The sequence below is a fragment of the Mandrillus leucophaeus genome, unplaced genomic scaffold (assembly GCF_000951045.1).
Source record: "Mandrillus leucophaeus isolate KB7577 unplaced genomic scaffold, Mleu.le_1.0 Scaffold229, whole genome shotgun sequence".
Taxonomy (NCBI): Eukaryota; Metazoa; Chordata; class Mammalia; order Primates; family Cercopithecidae; genus Mandrillus; species Mandrillus leucophaeus.
Genome location: NW_012102354.1, coordinates 117,473 through 136,109, shown reverse-complemented (window position 1 = coordinate 136,109; position 18,637 = coordinate 117,473). Strand labels below are relative to the sequence as shown.

Here is an 18,637-nt window from a genome sequence, read left to right as displayed (position 1 = left end):
TATATCAACATAATTTTCAGAAAATTCAGAAACAACCATAGGGCTTCTTTCCCTTCCTAAGCCCCCCAATTTAAACCCAAATAACTGCAATATTCAAAAGATTAAAATGTCAACCGTTCATTAATTTCCCAAAAATTAACTTTAATAAAAATGAAATTTAAGTTAGTTCACAATTTTCACCTACAAAGTAGCATTAAGGACTGGGTGCAGTGGCTCACACCTGTAATCTCAGCACTTTGGGAGTGTCGAGGCAGGCGGATCACCTGAGATCAGGAGCTCAAGATCAGCCTGGCCAACATGGCAAAACCCCATCTCTACTAAAAATACAAAAATTAGCTGGGCATGGTGGCGGATGCCTGTAATCCCAGTTACTTAGGAGGCTGAGGCTGGAGAATCATTTGAACCCAGGAGACAGAGGTTGCAGTGAGCAGAGATTGCACCATTCCACTCCAGCCTGGGGGACAGAGAAAGACTCCATCTCAAAAAAAAATGAAAGAAGTAAAATGGCAAAGAAAGGACAAGCTTCTAAAAAAACAAAGCACAAAGCAACATAAACACAGCACAGCTCCCTCAACCTTTGGTCCAGATATCATTAAAGGCCTAATAAATTGCTAGTTTCACAAGTCTATTCAACATACAACTTCAGTAATAATTACAGTTTCAGTTTATGTTTCTGGTTAAAAGAAGCTTAAAGAAAAACACAACTACTCTGCTGTTTCTGTGACAATGTCAATTTTAAATCACAATTTTAGAAGTACACAGTTATCGTTGGCATAACATAGTATACCTATCAATCCTCCTCAATAAAATGACTCAGCTGTATGCAGTTCTGCCAGTCAACATGCGAATTAATATTGTATTAAATTGCATACAGCTGAGTCATTTTGGGGCTCAGTTAACCCCTAAAATTTCAATAGAATTAACCAAATTCTTGCGGCTTTTTTTTTTTTTTTGAGACAGAGTCTCACTCTGTCGCCCAGGCTGGAGTGCAGTGGTGCAATCTCAGCTCACTGCAACCTCTGCCTCCCAGGTTCAAGCAATTCTCCTGCCTCAGCCTCCCGAGTTACTGGGACCACAGGCGCACGCTACCACACCCAGCTAATTTTTTATATTTTACTAGAGACGGGTTTTCGCCGTGTTGCCCAGGCTGGTCTCGAACTCCTGAGCTCACACCTATAATCCCAGCACTTTGGGAGGCTGAGGCAGGCCAAGGCAATCTGGCCGCCTTGGCCTCCCAAAGTGCTGGGGTTACGGCCACTGAGCCCGGCCAAATTACTGATACTTTAAAATCAACATTCTGTCCCCTCTTTAACCCTACCATTTCTAAGCTTTCATTATAAGAGCTGACCGGAATTGGTTGGGCATGGTGGCTCACGCCTGTAATCCCAGCGCTTTGGGAGGCTGAGGTGGGTAGATGGCTTGAGCCTAGGAGTTCAAGAACAGCCCAGAAAACATGACGAAATCCTGTCTCTAACAAAAAAACAAAAGCTAGCTAGTCTTATAACTCATTCTCTAGACAGATAGATAGATAGGTTTTTTTCAAAAGAGCTGACTGGAATTGCCCGACAGCTAATTTAAAAGGCTGAGAGCAAATATAGTTCCTAAAGAACTGTAATTATAAGTTTATAATTCCTTTTTTCATCTGTCCTACATATGGATTAAAGAAATCAGAACCACCCATTTGATACATTAAATAGCAAATACTGTGCAGGCCTAAAGATTTTTTAAAAGGGTAAGTTCCAAGAGTCCTTATGTTTATACATGCACTTGGAGTGTTGTTCTTTATCCTTTTAAGCTTTTTCTTTTGTCCATTTATGGATTCATCTGAAGCTTTACTAATTTTTCCTTTTTAATGTCAGAATTCTGTAAGGAACATTGAACATATGTTAGCATATAAAATAGTTTATTCTTGTGAAAATGCTGACAAAATAATTTGTGTATTGAATTTGGTATTTTTATTGCCTTCTAGTTTAATATTGACTATTACTTTTTATATAAAATAAGATTAACATAGCAATCTTCTTTTTTTGAGATGGAGTTTTGCTCTTGTTGCACAGGCTGCAGTACAAGGGTGCGATCTTGGCTCACCGCAACCTCCGCCTCACAGGTTCAAGTGATTCTCCTGCCTCAGCCTCCTGAGTAGTTGGGATTATAGGCATATGCCACCACACCCAGCTTATTTTGTATTTTTACTAAAGACAGGGTTTCTCCATGTTGGTCAGGCTGGTCTTGAACTCCCGACCTCAGGTGATCTGTCCACCATGGCCTCCCAAAGTGCTGGGATTACAGGCGTGAGTCATTGCGCCCAGCCAGAGACTATTTCTTATTAAGATTGCTACTTTAGGGCTGGGCGTGGTGGCTCACGCCTGTAATCCCAGCACTTTACAAGGCTGAGGCGGGCAGATTTCGAGGTCAGGAGTTAGAGACCAGCCTGGCCAACATGATGAAACCCTGCCTCTACTAAAAACCCAAAAATTGTTCGGGCATGGTGGTGCTCGCTTGTAATCCCAGGTACTCAGCAGGCTGAGGCAGGAGAATCGCTTGAACCTGGGAGGTGGAGGTTGCACTGAGTGGAGATTGCACCACTGCACTCCAGCCTGGGCGACAGAGACTCCACTGAACAAAAAAAAAAAGAAAGAAAGAAAGAAAGAAAGATGTCTCCAAGTAAAGTATGGAAAAGTTGGCTTTGAGAAGAAATAAAAGTGTTATTTTTTCTTCTGAGAAAGAGCCAGAGAGTAAAAGAGTGCAAATACAGATAAATTTTGAGGTTTTAAGTGTTAAGGAAGAAATCATCTCCTTAGAGGTGTGAGATAGCTGAAGGCTTAAGGGAAAGTAAAAAATTGGGGGTTGGTCACTATAATGAGTCAGACAATAAAAGTAACATCCAGCTATCACTGAAAGCTAGAAAGCATGAAAGCACAATGGGACCTATCAGCATTGTGTGACCTTCTCCACCAAATTTTTTTCTTTTTCGAAGACTGGGGATAGGGAAGGTTCTCACTATTTTCCCAGTCTAGACTTGAACCTGTGATCCTCCTGCCTCAGCTTCCCAAGTAGCTGGGACTACAGGCACAAACCACCATGCCTTGCTTATCATAAATAATTTTGGCTGGGCATGGTGGCTCACACCTATAATTCCAGTACTTTGGGAGGCCAAGGTGAGTGGATCATCTGGGGTCAGGAGTTCAAGACCAGCCTGGCCAACATAGTGAAACCCTGTCTCTATTAAGAATATAAAAAATGGCCGGGCAAGGTGGCTCAAGCCTGGTTTCCCAGCACTTTGGGAGGCCGAGACGGGCAGATCACAAAGTCAGGAAATCGAGACCATCCTGGCTAACACAGTGAAACCCCGTCTCTACTAAAAAATACAAAAAACTAGCCAGGCGAGGTGGCGGGCGCCTGTAGTCCCGGCTACTCGGGAGGCTGAGGCAGGAGAATGGCGTGAACCCGAAAGGCGGAGCTTGCAGTGAGCTGAGATCCGGCCACCACACTCCAGTTTGGGCGACAGAGCGAGACTCCGTCTCAAAAAAAAAAAAATTAAAAGAGTAGAGAGAATAGACATACTTGTTTTGCTTGTATAGGCCCAGACTCTGCTTGGAAGGATGTTCAATAAACACACACTGTTGCTCCCAGGGCAGGTGGTGGCAAAATACAATAGGAAATGTAACCCTGCAGCCATGCAAGACAAAGGCTCTTTATGGAGCTGACAGAGAAGGGTGGGTGATTTATCACTGTATATCCACCTGTCCTTTTTCAATTTTGACACATATAAATGTAACTACTTATTCACAAATAATAAAAATTACAAATTGTAAATTGCCTTAATTACTTGCAAATTACCCAGTCCTTCCAATCTCTTTTTTTATTGATACCTCACAATTGTGCACATTTGGGGGTTTGTAATATTTTAATACATGTATACAATGTATAATACTCAAGTCAGAGTAACTGAGATATCCATCACCTGAAACATTTATCTTTGTTTGGGAATCCAATCATTCCAATATCGTTTTTGTTGTTGTTGATTTTAGGTGTCTTTTTTTGTTTGTTTGTCTGTTTTTGATACACAATCTCGTTTGTGGCCCAAGTTAGAGTGCAGTGGCACGATCTCGGCTCACTGCAACCTTTGCCTCCCAACTCAAGCAATTCTCGTGTCTCAGCCTCCAGAGTAGCTGGGATTATAGGCACACACCACCACGCTCATCTAATTTTGTATTTTTAGTAGAGATGGAGTTTCACCATGTTGGCCGGGCTAGTCTCGAACTCTTCACCTCAAGTAATCCGCCCGCCGCAGCCTCCCAAAGTGTTGGGATTACAGGGGTGAGCCACCGCATCTGGCCTGTTGATTTTTGTTTGAGACAGTGTCTCACTATGTCACCCAGGCTGGAGTGCTGGGACATGAATATGGCTCTTTGCAGCCTCAACCTCCTGGGCTCAAACAATCCTCCAGCCTTAGCCTCCCATGTATCTGGGACCACAGGCACATGCCACCATGCCCAGCTAAATTTTTAAAAATTTTTTTGGTAGAAATGGGGTGTCATTTTGTTGCCCAGACTGGTCTCAAAGTCCTGGGCTCAAGCAATTATCCTGCCTCAACCTCCCAAAGTGCTGGATTATATGTGTGAGCCACCATGCCCAGCCTCAATTTCTTTCTTTTTTTTTTTGAGACAGGGTTTCACTCTATTGCCCAGGCTGGAGTTCAGTGGCACAATCATAGCTCACTGCAGCCTCAAACTTCTGGGCCCAGGTGATATTCCCACCTCAGCCTCCCGAGTAGCTCGGGCTACAGGTACATGTCACTACACTGAGCTAATTTTTTTTTTCTTTTGTAGAGATGGTGTCTGTGTTGCCCAGGCTGGTCTTGAACTCCGAGGCACAAACAATCCTCCCATTACGGCCTCCCAAAGTGCTGGAATTACAGGCATGAGCCATCGCACCCAGCCCCAACTTCTGGTTCTAAATCACTAAATCCCACTCCTCTTCCCCAACAAACCTGGCTTCAGAAATCACCTTAAATTCATCAAGCAGTACTTACCTATATTACACTTCACTTAAGTTTTAAAACTTGTATCTACAAGAAAAGACTGAAATAAAATATATTGAAATACTAGTAATTTTTGGATAACAGAATTATATAACCTTTTATTTCCACAATTTTAAAGACTTTCTGACATATATGTTTAGGTCACCTTAAATCTTTTCTAGAATAAAGAGTTAAGTGCTTCCTATATATCAGACCTTAAGTATTTTATGTATATTAAATCATCTCATGCTTATAATCCTATGAAGTAGCTGTTTTATTAATGTCATTTTAAAGGTGAAGAAACTATGACATAAAGGTTGAGTAATTTGCCCAAGATCACACACAATATGAACAAAGGTACATTGGCCCCCAAGCACATATTCGATACATACCATCTCAAATAAAAGAAGTTTTTTTTAATAGTGAAAAAAACTTATTTAAAAAAAAATGAGTTCTTTAATCAATCTAAATCATTACTACTCTATTACTATGTAGCTCTCTGTACAGTTAAATGGTAAGATATACTTGCAAAACTGCGTATTACAATAAGTGGTATAATCATGTGGATAACTGCAGGTTACATAAAACTAACAAAAGTATAAACTAATAACATACCTCTCCTCTATTCTGTTTTTATCCATGAGAGGCTGCTTAATCCACTGGTTAACAAGTCTTTGTCCTTGAGGGGTTTTACACTTATTCAGCAAGGCAGCCAGAGACTGAGAGCCAGTGGTATCTTCAACAGAACCCTAGTAAACAAAAAATAAAATAGAAAGAATGACACACTCATTAGTGAAAACCTTACTATGCCATGAAAAACAGAGAAACAATAACATAATATTCTTCAAATATTAAGAAATTTCCACAAAAAGTTCCTCTTCCTAAGACCAACTTTCAACTTCTTAATCCATATGTTCAGCTGTACATTTCTCCCCTAGCCAAAACCACTTTATAATTACTACAGTTTTATTTTTTATTTGTTGAGACAGGGTCTCACTCTACTGCCCAGACTGGAGTGCAGTGGTGCCATCCTGGCTCACGGCAAGCCAGAACTCTTGGGCTCAAGGAATCCTCCCACTTTAGCCTTTCAAGTAGCTGAGACTACAGGCGCATGCCACTAAGCCCCGCTAATTTTTTCTCATTATGTTGCCCAGGCTGGTCTCAACTCCTGGCCTCAAGTGATCCTCCCAGCCTGGGCTCCCAAAGTGTTGGGATTACAGGCATGAGCCACGTTACTCAGCCACTTACTGCAGTTTTAGACATAAAGCTTCTTAGAATGTCATTTTAAATTGCTAGGCCAGGCGCAGTGGCTTACGCCTACAATCCCATCACTTTGGGAGGCTGAGGCAGGCAGATCACCTGAGGTCAGGAGTTAGCGACCAGCCTAGCCAACAAGGTGAAACCCCATCTCTACTAAAAATACAAAAATCAGCTGGGCATGGTGGCAGGCACCTCTAATCCCAGCTAATTGCCCAAACCTGAGAGGCAGAGGTTGCAGTGAGCCGAGATCACACCACTGCACTCCAGCCCGGGCAACAAGATACTCCGTCTCAAAAAAAAAAAAAAAAAAGAATTGCTATTAGTAGTAGTACACAAAATTATTCATAAAGTAAGGACTAATACTACATAGATAGCTTGAAACTAGAGGGAAAAAAAAAGCAATTCGAGAGCAAGGCACAGAGGCGCACCTGTAGTCCCAGCTACTTTGGAGACTATGATACAATTGCTTGAGCCCAGGAATTCGAAGCTGTAGTACACTCTGATGGCACTTCCTGTGAATAGCCACTGCACTCCAGCCTAGGGAGCATACACAGTGACACCAGCCTCTTGAAAAAAAAAAAAAAAAAAAGCCTTGAAAAAAAAATAGCAGAGCATGGTGGTTCATGCCTGTAATCCGAGCCACTACTCCAGAGGCTAAGGCAGAAGAATCACTTGAAGCCAGGAGTGAGTGAACATCCTGGGCAACACTGTGAAACTCCAACTCTGAAAAAATGTTAAAATTAAGCAAGCATGGTGGCTTGTGCCTGTAAACCCAGCTACTTATGAGGTTGAAGCAGGAGGATAGCTTGAGCTCAGGAGTTCAATACTGCAGTGAGCTATGATTTTCCCACTTCACTCCACGCTGGGTGACAGAATAAAGTCCAGTCTCTAAAAAAGTAAAAAGTAGGCCAGGCGCAATGGCTCAAGCCTGTAATCCTAGCACTTTGGGAAGCCGAGGTGGGAGGATCACCTGAGATCAGAAATTTGAGACCAGCCTGGCCAACACGGTGAAACCCTGTCCCCCTGTCCCTACTAAAAATATAAAAATTAACCAGGCATGGTGGCAGGCAACTGTAATCCCAGCTACTTGGGAGGTGGAGGTTGCAGTGGGCCGAGATTGTGCCACTGCACTCTAGCCTAGGGGACAAGTGAGACTGTCTTTAAAAAAAAAAAAAAAGTTAAAAAGTGGAGTGGGGGAGGGGATAGAAGAGAAAATATAGCCTTTTGAAGCTACTTACCTAATCCAAGTATAATAATATTTCAAAATATTTTAGCTCCCTAATAAAATTCTTCAGTATATGTCAATGAAAACATTTTTAAACCATTCAACATTTTTAACCCTTTTTTTTTTTTTTTTTTCTTTACCTGAAAAAGGTTAAGGGCTCTGACTGCTGCAATATCCAATTTCATGTACTGGCTGAAGTCAAAAGTAGTCAGTTCAAACTGTCCAAAATTGGAATCATCTGATAAGAGTTCTAAAAACTTGATTACCGCAGACAATGATGAAACTGCAACCTAAAATTAAGAATTTAAAATCAAAGATTTCAATACCACTGGATCCAGTTCTAAAGATTTTCAAAAACAAATGCAAAATGAAAATAAATTCTGAACTCCATCATTTTCCTTGGTGTTCCTTCCCAGTCCAAACCAAGAAAACCAACGGTTAATCTCTTGAGATTTGAAAATGGTTTTTACAAGGTGAAAATTAATGGTAATCGCAGTATTATTTATAATAGCCAAAAAAGAAAATTACCCAAATGTCCATCAAAACTAAAATGGGGGCCAGGCGTGGTGGCACATGCTGTAATCCAAGCACTTAGGGAGGATGAGGCGGGCAGATGACTCGAGGCTAGGAGTGTGACACCAGCTTAGCCAACATAGTGAAACCCCATCTCTATTAAAAATACAAAAATTAGGCCCTTTCAACCTTGTGAGGTTAGAGTGAGAAAATGGTTATCTATGAGAAAGTGGGCCCTCACTGGACAACAGATCAGCCAGTGCCTTAATTTTGAACTTCCCAGTCTCCAGAACTGTGAAATAAAAATACAAAAATTAGCTGGGCATGGTGGCACATGCCTGTAAACCCCAGATACTCAGGAGATGAGAAAGGAGAATTGTTTGAAACCAGAAGACGAAGGTTGCAGTGGGCTGAGATCACACCATTGCACTGCAGCCTGAGCAACAAGAGCGAAACTCCGTTCCAAAAAAAAAAAAGAACTGTGAAAATTAACTGTAATCGCAGGAGTATTTGTAACAGCCAAAAATGAAAATTACCCAAATGTCCATCAAAATTAAAATGGGGGTTGGGCACAGTGGCTCACACCTGTAATCACAGCACTCTGGGAGGCCGAGGCGGTGGATCACCTGAGGTCAGAAGTTCGAGACCAGCCTGGCCAACATAGCAAAACTCCCTCTCTACTGAAAATACAAAAATTAGCCAGGCACGGTGGCATGCAGCTGAACCCAGAGGCAGAGGTTGCAGTGAGCTGAGACTGCACCACGGAACTCCAGCCTGGACAATAGAGCAAGATTCTGAGACTCCATCTCAAAAAAACAAAAAAAAAGGTGAAAATGGGGAGAGTAGCAGCGGCAGGGGGAAGGGAAGTAAAATGGATAAATTCTGACGTTTGTGCTATGAAATATGAACGCAAAAATCCATAACTACACTCAATGATATGCATAAGTCTTACAAATATTGAATGAAAGAAGCTAGGGAAAATATATGATATAATTCCATGTATATAAACTATAAAAACAGGCTGGAGGCGGTGGCTCATGCCTGTAATCTCAGCGCTTCGGAAGGCCAAGGCGGGCAGATCACCTGAGGTTCAGGAGTTTGAGACCAGCCTGACCAACATAGAGAAACTCCATCTCTACTAAGAATACAAAAAAAGATTAGCCAGGCGTGGTGGCACATGCCTGTAATCCCAGCTACTTGGGAGGCTAAGGCAGGAGGATCACTTGAACCCGGGAGGCAGAGGTTGCGGTGAGCTAAGATTACGCCATTCTACTCCAGCCTGGGCAACAAGAGCGAAACTCTGTCTCAAAAAAAAAAAAAGCTTACTCTCATTGATACACAGCTTAGGGTTTAAGACAAATATGACAAATATCCTTCTAAAAAGTCACTATAATTTACATATTATTTATATTATATATTTACATTATATATATTGTAATTCACATTTATAATCCATGTACCTGATTCTCCATTTCTGGCAATACAGCACTATTCATCTGTTCTCCCTTTTTGCCTTTCAACAGCCGGTTGAGGTCCTGATAAATGTCTTTCGTGGAAAAGTCAGCTTTTTTTCTTTCTGTGATCAGAATCCCTCCTCTTTGAATAATCTATTTTGAAATAAATAGTTTAAACTACTATGAAAAAAGGAATAAGAAAAGCAATAATGAAAATGATAACATTGATAATTATAGTGATAACAGATTAACCTACATTAAATGTTTACACAATGTGCAAGACATTGATAATATGATGTACTGACACACTTTTTACATCAATAAACTAAATTTTCATCAAAATATAAAATTACATTCACATAAAGCTTTCAAAAAATAGTCCCAACTGTAACAACTCTTTTTTTGTTTTGAGACAGAGTCTCACTGTCGCCCAGGATGGAATGCGGTGACACAATCTTGGCTCACTGCTACCTCTGCCTCTCAGGTTCAAGCAATTCTCCTGCCTCAGCCTCCCAAGTAGCTGGGATTATAGGAGCAAGCCACCATGCTTGGCTAGTTTTTTTTCCTTCTTTGCATTTTTAGTAGAGACACTGGACAAGCTGGTCTCGAATCCCTGACCTCAGGTGATCCGCCCGCCTCAGCTTCCCAAAGCGCCAGGATTACAGGTGTGAGCCACCGCCCCCGGCCACAAATAATAACCCTTAACAGAACTATTACTTGTGGAAAGTTGCTTAGATACAATCTATGCTAAAAATGTCCATCACATGTGTTATCTCCAGCGGTGCTTATGGTACTTGAAGACCACAAAAAGTAAAGAATCCTCGGGAGATACATACCTTAAGAAATATCTAGGCCAGGTGCTGTGGCTCATGCCTGTAATTCCAGCACTTTGGGAGGCTGAGGTGGGGGGATCACCTGAGGCCAGGAGTTCAAGACCAGCCTGACCAACATGGTAGAACACTGTCTCTACTAAAAATACAAAATTGGCCAGGTGTGGTGGGGCATGCCTGTAAGCCCAGCTACCCGGGATGCTGAGGCAGGAGAATCGCTTGAACCCAGGATGTGGAGGTTGCAGTGAGCTGAGATCATGTCATTACACTCCAGCCTGGGCACCAAGAGTGAAACTCCACCTCAAAGAAAAAAAAAAAAAGAAGTATCTAAATAATCAACTACATGCCTATAACAAATGACACAATCAAAGCCAAGCATGGTGGCTCACGCCTGTAATCCCAGCACTTTGGGAGTCCGAGGCGGGTGGATCACAAGGTAAGGAGTTCAAGACCAGCCTGGCCAAGATGGTGGAACCTCATCTCTACTAAAAATACAAAAATTAGCTGCATGTGGTGGTGCACACCTGTAATCCCAGCTACTCAGGAGGCTGAGGCAGAAGAATTGCTTGAACCTGGGAGGCGGACATTGCAGTGAGCCAAGATCGCACCACCGCACTCCAGCCTGGGTGACAGAGAGAGACTTGGTCTCAAAAAAAACAAAAAACAAAAAACAAATCACACAATCAGAATTTAGTTAAAATAAATAGCAAAATAACAGGCTAAAGTTCCACTCAAACTATCAAAACATGCTAAAGAACTGCATCTTATTTGATAAAACCATAATTACAGTGATATTTACTGTAATAATTACTCTTTTGGAACACAAGACAGAAAGGAAAGGGGGGAGAAAAGATCTGAGGTAAAATAAATCTTACACAAGAAACAGCTTGTTTTAATGTCCAATTAAATATACCGTTTCTGTGAATGTAAACATCAAAACATTATTTTAATTAGATACAAAAAAAATAGAGTTTTTTATTATTTTTCCTTAAATAAAACAGTATCATGTCAATTAAAGAGCCTTTCCTAGGCCTGGAATCTCCTCTATCACTAGACTCAATCTGCTTACCTGTCTCAGTTTCCCCATGTCTCCAGCAGTCTCTCCTCCAGGTAAAACACATTCCTTTGGTCCAATCTGGATGAGGAGAGCCTCAAGATTGGAGAACTGATCATTATCAGGGAATTCACACAGTCCTAGCTTCCTCTGTATGGAATCCACATACCCAACTCCAACCTGTCTCTGGCCATCAACTGTGGACATTTTAACACCCACAACACCAATGGAAGCTGACATATCATTGTTACCAAAGAGAATGTCTTCAAACTGAGATAGATTGCCAGGAGAAGCCTAAGTAAAAATAAAATTTCAAAAATTTAACAAACTCTTCAATGTACTTTAAAATTTTACTAGCAAAAAGGAAAAATCCAAACTCAATGAACCTTATTAATAAAATGCTTTCTTTTTTTTTTGAGATGAAGTCTTGCTCTGTCACCCAGGCTGGAGTGCAATGGTACCATCTCGACTCACTGCAACCTCTGCTTCAAGGTTTCAAGCAATTCTCCTGCCTCAGCCTCCCGAGTAGCTGGGAATACAGGCGCACACCACCACGCCCAGCTAATTTTTGTATTTTTAGTAGAGATTGGGTTTCACCATGTTGGCCAGGCTGGTCTCAAACTCCTGACCTCGTGATCTGCCTGCCTCAGCCTCCCAAAGTGCTGGGATTACAGGTGTGAGCCATCGCACCTGGCCAATAAATTGTTTTCTTATAAAAAATAACTGGCCGAGTGCAGTGGCTCACGCCTGTAATCCCAGCACTTTGGGAGGCCAAAGTGGTCAAATCATGAGGTCAGGAGATCAAGACGATCCTGGCCAACATGGTGAAATCCCGTCTCTACTAAAAATACAAAAATTATCCAGGTGTGGTGGCACGCACCTGTAATCCCAGCTACTTGGAAGGCTGAGGCAGGAGAATCACTTGAATCAGGGAGTCGGAGGTTGCAGTGAGCCAAGATGGCACCACTGCACTCCAGCCTGGCAACAGAGCAAGACTCTGTCTCAAAATAAATAAACAAATAACTGCTTGTGGTTGGGCACAGTGGCTCACACCTGTTATCTCAGCACTTTGGGAGGCCAAGGCAGGCAGATCACTTGAGGTCAGAAGTTCAAGATCAGCCTGGCCAACATGGTGAAACCCCGTCTCTACTAAAAATACAAATCTGTAGTACTCATTTGTGGCCAGCCTTACCTATTACAAGGATCTTACAAATACTTGTCTCTATTATGACCTTAGTACTGGCCCTGCCCTCCCCTTCCCTGGCCCTCCTCCCTCCTTTTCCCATCCCCTCCCCTCCCCTCAGAAATTATCTATCTAATCTATCCCTCTATAGAGATGGAATCTTCCTACATTGCCCAGGGTGGTCTCAAACTCCTGGACTCATGCAATCCTCCTGCCTTGGCCTCTGAAAGTTAAACTGTAACCTCAACCTCCTGGGCTCAAGTGATCCTCTCACCTCAGCCTCTTGATTAGCTGGAACCACAGGTGTGTGCCAACAGCCCCAGCTAATTTTTTTTAATTTTTTTATCTTCAATAGAGATGAGGTTTTACCATGTTGGGCAGGCTGGTCTTGAACTCTTGGGCTCAGGCAATCTGCCTGCCTCAGCCTCCCAAAATACTGGGATTACAAGCAAGAGCCACTGTGCCCAGCCAAACTGCAACTTTTTAAAAACCACATGCTAATTGCTACTAAAGTGTCTCAAAGCATTCTATTATCACAGTCTACTTAAAATACTAAAACACAATTAAATTCTTCACATTTTTATTTTTCTACTCTTAAAAAAACAAGTAAATTAAAAAGGAAGATAATTACCTTATATGCCAAATACCAATCATTCTCCTTGGATGCCTTATTTCCAGCTCTGTTCTTATAAACTTCAACTCTATACTGACGAACCAGAAGAAGATCTTTTACAAAAGATTCAAAATTCATTTTACTAAGCACAACACTCTGCAGATTCTTTGCTCCTTAAAAAAAAAAAAAAGTACATTACAGATTTGAGATATTACATGTTCAAGCACTGTATCAGTCGGACTTCACACTGCTGATAAAGACATACCAGAGTCTGGGAAGAAAAAGAGGTTTACTGGACTTATAGTTTCACGTAACTGGGGAGGTCTCACAATCATGGCAGAAGGCAAGGAGGAGCAAGTCATGTCTTACATGGATGGCAGCAGGCAAAGAAAGAGGTTGTGCAGGTAGACTTCCATTTTTAAAACCATCAGATCTCATGCGACTTATTCACTATCACGACAACAGCATGGGAAAGATCCATCCCCATGATTCAATTATCTCCCACCAGGTCCCTCCCATAACACATGGGAATTCGAGATGGGATTTGGGTGGGACACAGCCAAACCATATCATTCTGCCCCGACCCCTCCCAAATCTCATGTCCTCACATTTCAAAACCAATCATGTCTTCCCAACAGTCCCCCAAAGTCTTAACTCATTTCAGCATTAACTCAAAATACCACAGTCTAAAGTTTCATCCAACACAAGGTAAGTCCTTTCCACCTATGAGCCTGTCAAATCAAAAGCAAGTTAGTTACTTCCCAGATACAATGGGGTACCGGCATTGGGTAAATACAGCCCTTCCAAATGGGAGAAATTGGCCGAAACAAAGGCGCTACAAGCTCCATGCCAAGTCCAAAACCCAGCATGGCAGTCAAATCTTAAAGCTCCAAAATGATCTCCTTTGACTCTATGTCTCACGTCCAGGTCACGCGGATGCAAGAGGTGGGCAACCACAGCCTTGGACAGCACTGCCCCTGTGGCTTTGCAGGGTACAGCACCCCTCCTGGTTGCTTTCATGGGTTGGCGTTAAGTGTCTACAGCTTTTCCAGGCATATGGTGAAAGCTGTCTGTGGATCTACCATTCTGGGGTCTGGAGAATCATAGCCCTCTTTTCACAGCTCCACTAAGTGGTGCCCCAGTAGGGACTCTGTGTGGGGGCTCTGACCCCACATTTCCCATCTGCATTGCCCTAGCAGAGGAACTCATGATCACCCCACCCCTGCAGCAAACTTCTGTCGGCACATACATCCCTGAAACATAGGCAGAGGTTCCCAAACCTGAATTATTGATTTCTGTGCACCTGCAGGCTCAACACCACCTGGAAGCTGTCAAGGCTTCAGGCTTGCACCCTCTGAAGCCATGGCCTGAGCTCTACCTTGGCCCCTTTCAGCCATGGCTGGAGCAGCAGGCCACCAAGCTGCTAGGCTGCACACAGCATGGGAACCCTGGGCTGACCCATGAAACCACTTTTTTCTCCTAGGCCTCTAGGCTTGTGATGAGAGGGGCTGCCATGAAAACCTCTGACATGCCCTGGAGACATTTTTCCCATTGTCTTGGGGATTAACATTGGGATCCTCATTACTTATGCAAATTTCTGCAGCTAGCTTGAATTTCTCCTCAGAAAATGGGATTTTCTTTTCTATCACATTGTCAGGCTGCAAATTTTCCAAACTTTCATGCTGTTTCCCTTTTAAAACTGAATGTCTTTAACAGCACCCAAGTCACCTCTTGAAAGTTTTGCTGCTTAGAAATTTCTCCCGCCAGATACCCAAAAGAATTTCTCTCAAGTTCAAAGTTCCACAAATTTCTAGGGTGGGGCAAAATGCCACCAGTCTTTTTACTAAAACATAACAAGTGTCACCTTTGCTCCAGTTCCCAACAAGTTCCTCATCTCCATCTGAGACCACCTTAGCCTGGATTTCATCGTCCATATCATTATCAGGATTTTGGTCAAAGGCATTCAACAAGTCTCCAGGAAGTTCCAAACTTTCCCACATTTTCTGGTCTTCTTCTGAGCCCTCTAAACCGTTCCGACCTCTGCCTGTTACCCAGCTCCAAAGTCACTTCCATATTTTCGGGTATCTTTTCAGCTGCGCCCCACTCTACTGGTACCAGTTTACTGTTTTAGTCCATTTTCACACCGCTAATAAAGACATACCCAGCTGGGTGTGGTGGCTCACGCCTGTAATTCCAGCACTTTGGAAGGCCGAGGCGGGCAGATCACGAGGTCAAGAGATCAAGACTATCCTGGCCAACATGGTGAAACCCCATCTCTATTAAAAATACAAAAATTAGCTGGGTGTGGTGGCATGCACCTATAGTCCCAGCTACTTGGGAGGCTGAGGCAGGAGAATCGCTTGAATCCGGGAGGCAGAGGTTGCAGTGAGTTGAGACTGCGCCACTGCAGTCCAGCCTAGCAACAGAGCAAGACTGTCTCAAAAAAAAAAAAAAAAAGACATAGCTGAGACTGGGCAATTTACAAAAGAACAAGGTTTAATGGACTTATGGTTCCACATGGCTGAGGAGGCCTCACAATCAATGAGGAAGGCAAGGACGAACAAGTTACATCTTACATGGATGGCAGCAGGCAAAGAGAGAGGGCTTGTGCAGGGAAACTTCCGTTTTTAAAGCCATCAGATCTTGTGAGGCTTATTCACTACCAGGAGAACAGCACAGAAAAGACCCACCCACATGATTCAATTATGTCCCACCAGGTACCTCCCACAACACGTGGGAATTCAAGATTAGATAAGGGTGGGAACACAGCCAAACCATATCAAGCACCTAACACATTGCTAACCCAAAAACTTCCAGTGTTTTTTCAGTAATTTATTCATTTAATAAATTGTCTACGAAGCACTATTATATGTGCAGGGACTATGGAAGGTAATAGATATAAAATAGTGAATAGCATAGACCCTCTGCTTATATGGAGTCTACACATAAAAATCAAAAGTTCTAAAGATGATAACTTTTTAATTTTTTTGTAGAGATGGGTCTCGCTGTGTTACACAGGCTGGTCTTTACCTCCTAGCATCAAGTTATCCTCCCACCTTGGTATCCCTAAGTGCTGAGATTACAGGCACGAACCACTGCACTTGGCCTGTCCTTTCTTATAATTTGTTTTAAAGTCTTTTTTTTTTTTTTTTTGAGATGGAGTCTCACTGTGTTGCCCAGGCTGGAGTGCAGTGGCAGTATCTCTGGCTCACTGCAAGCTCTGCCTCCCGGGTTCATGCAATTCTCCTGCTTCAGCCTCCCAAGTAGCTGGGGCTATAGGCACCTGCCACCACGCCCAGCTAATTTTTTGTATTTTTAGTAGAGATGAGGTTTCACCGTGCTAGCCAGGATAGTCTCGATCTCCTGACCTCGTGATCCGCCCACCTCAGCCTCCCAAAGTGCTGTGATTTTTGTATTTTTAGTACAGGCGGGGTTTCACCGTGTTAGCCAGGATGGTCTTGATCTCCTGACCTCGTGATCCACCCACCTCAGCCTCCCAAAGTGCTGAGATTACAGGCAAGTGCCACTGCAACTGACCTGTTTTAAAGTCTTATGTAAAATCTATGTAGGTCAAGTGCACATTGGGAGACCAAGGTGGGAGGATCACTTGAGGTCAGGAGTTTGAGACCAGCCTGGCCAACATGGTGAAACCCCATCTCTACTAAAAATACAAAAAATTAGCTAGGTGTGGTGGCACGTGCCCTTAATCCCAGTTACTCAGGTGGCTGAGGCAGGAGAATCGCTTGAACCCAGGAGGTGGACGTTGCAGTGAGCCAAGATTATACAACTGAACTCCAGCCTGGGCGACAGAGTAAGATTCCATCTAAAAAAAAAAAAAAATCTTCAGACTTTTAATTGCCTACAGCGTAAAATTCCGACAGCTCAACACAACATGAAAAACCTTTTGTCATCTAACACCACCCACCTAGGCTAGTCTCCACACCTTCCTTTTCTACATCACCAACGCCAATCTACCTTCTTTCAAGCCCTCTCCCTAGCAAACTTCTAGTCTCAACGTGGACTTTGGTGTCTCATATAACGCCTCTTTCGAGGTCTCCAGTTTTTGTCTCTTGCAACCTCTTGCAAGCTCACACCATAAGCCTCCAACTTGAATTGTAATGATTTCTGCCTTGCTCTCCAATAGTGATCTCTATGACAGTAGAGGTATTTCTTTTTCATCTAGTGTCCATAACCCTGCCTAACACATTTCTATCTAACGAATGAAACCTTTTGCATCAGGAGCATCGCATTTGCACTAGTCCTCTAGTCAGGACTAGAACCCACAACTCTACTCCCCCTAGGATGCTCTTTTCATTAGCATAACTACATAGTTGCAAGAAAGCGCAAAGAAAACAGAGAGAAAAGAGGTTAACTAGGCCTATCCAAAACATTTGGCCCACATAGGGTGAGACGTTTGTAGCTTTCCAGGGAGAGAGAATGCTGCATAGATGGGGTCGGGTGACGGAGAGCACTGAATGCTGAGCTAAAGCAGATAGCGTTCATGACTAGCCCAAGGTCACACGTTAATAACCAGAGGGGCAGCGACTTGATCCCAAGGAGCCCAGCTCCAGAGTCCGTTGGTCCTGACCACTTCATCATACTGCCCCTTAACGGCGCTCCATTACCAGCCCCTGAGCTGGACCGGCGGTATAAATGGGAGCGTCGTGGGAGCAGAATAACGTGGGTGGCATGAAAGGGTCTCCTAAACCCCCTCTATTTTAAATCTCACTCCTGGCTGCTGTTTGTAATAAGAGATTCTGGCCGTGTTTGTAATGAGCGCTACATGTAGGGCCACGGCGAGGAATGCGACCGCTGGAAAATGAACTAGAAGAATGCATTAAAATGCCTGGCACGACGTAAACACTCCGTGATCACAAGTTCAGATCCGGGACGGCTGGAGAGGCACGGGTTTCAGGGCTGAGGGGGGCGTCCCTCCGGAGCCAAGCAGAACCTGGGGACCGCGGAATTCCCACCAGCACAACGTTCCGCCCCCGTGCCTCCGCGCTGGAGAAGCTGCTCATCACCCACTTTCTGAGGCGAGAATGGAGCCGCGCCACAGGGCCCCGGGTCCCCCCACAGCACGCGCCGTCCTCGCCCTCACCTGCCGGCCCCATATACTTGATCACCCCCTGGGTCTTGAACACCTCCCGGGCGGCCAGCAGCGCGTCCTCGCCGTGAGCCGTATAGAAGTCGCCCCGGTCGAAAAGGCGCACCGTGGTGGTCGGTTTCTCCGGCATGCTCTGAAAGAAACGCACGAAGCCGACCTCGGCCGCGCTCTCCAGCTGCAGCGTCTCCTTAGGTTGCACCGCCATGTCGGAACCTCCTCACCTCCTGGCAGAAAGAACTGCGCGACCCCACACCCACTATGCTGTTTCCCGCCTCCCCTCCCACGTCCCCCCGAGCGGCGTCCGGTCACGGCGGCCACACCCAATCAGCTTCCAGGGCTGCGTTTCGGTGGGTGGGAGTCTGCCGCGGCAACCAA

General features: G+C 43.8%; 1 protein-coding gene across 1 annotated transcript in view; it reads right to left on the bottom strand.

Moving 5' to 3' along the window:
* Positions 1-18,593, bottom strand: part of MSH2 (mutS homolog 2) — a 94,204-nt gene extending 75,611 nt beyond the window's left edge. Inside the window, exons 1-6 of the mRNA XM_011981598.1 lie at positions 18,257-18,593; positions 13,174-13,328; positions 11,375-11,653; positions 9,482-9,628; positions 7,649-7,798; positions 5,639-5,772 (exon numbers count right to left, since the gene is read on the bottom strand). Of these exons, the coding sequence (XP_011836988.1) occupies positions 5,639-5,772; positions 7,649-7,798; positions 9,482-9,628; positions 11,375-11,653; positions 13,174-13,328; positions 18,257-18,467 (1,076 nt within the window). The 5' untranslated portion in view covers positions 18,468-18,593. The remainder of the gene's footprint in view (positions 1-5,638; positions 5,773-7,648; positions 7,799-9,481; positions 9,629-11,374; positions 11,654-13,173; positions 13,329-18,256) is intronic.
* Between the last annotated feature and the right edge of the window lie 44 nt (positions 18,594-18,637).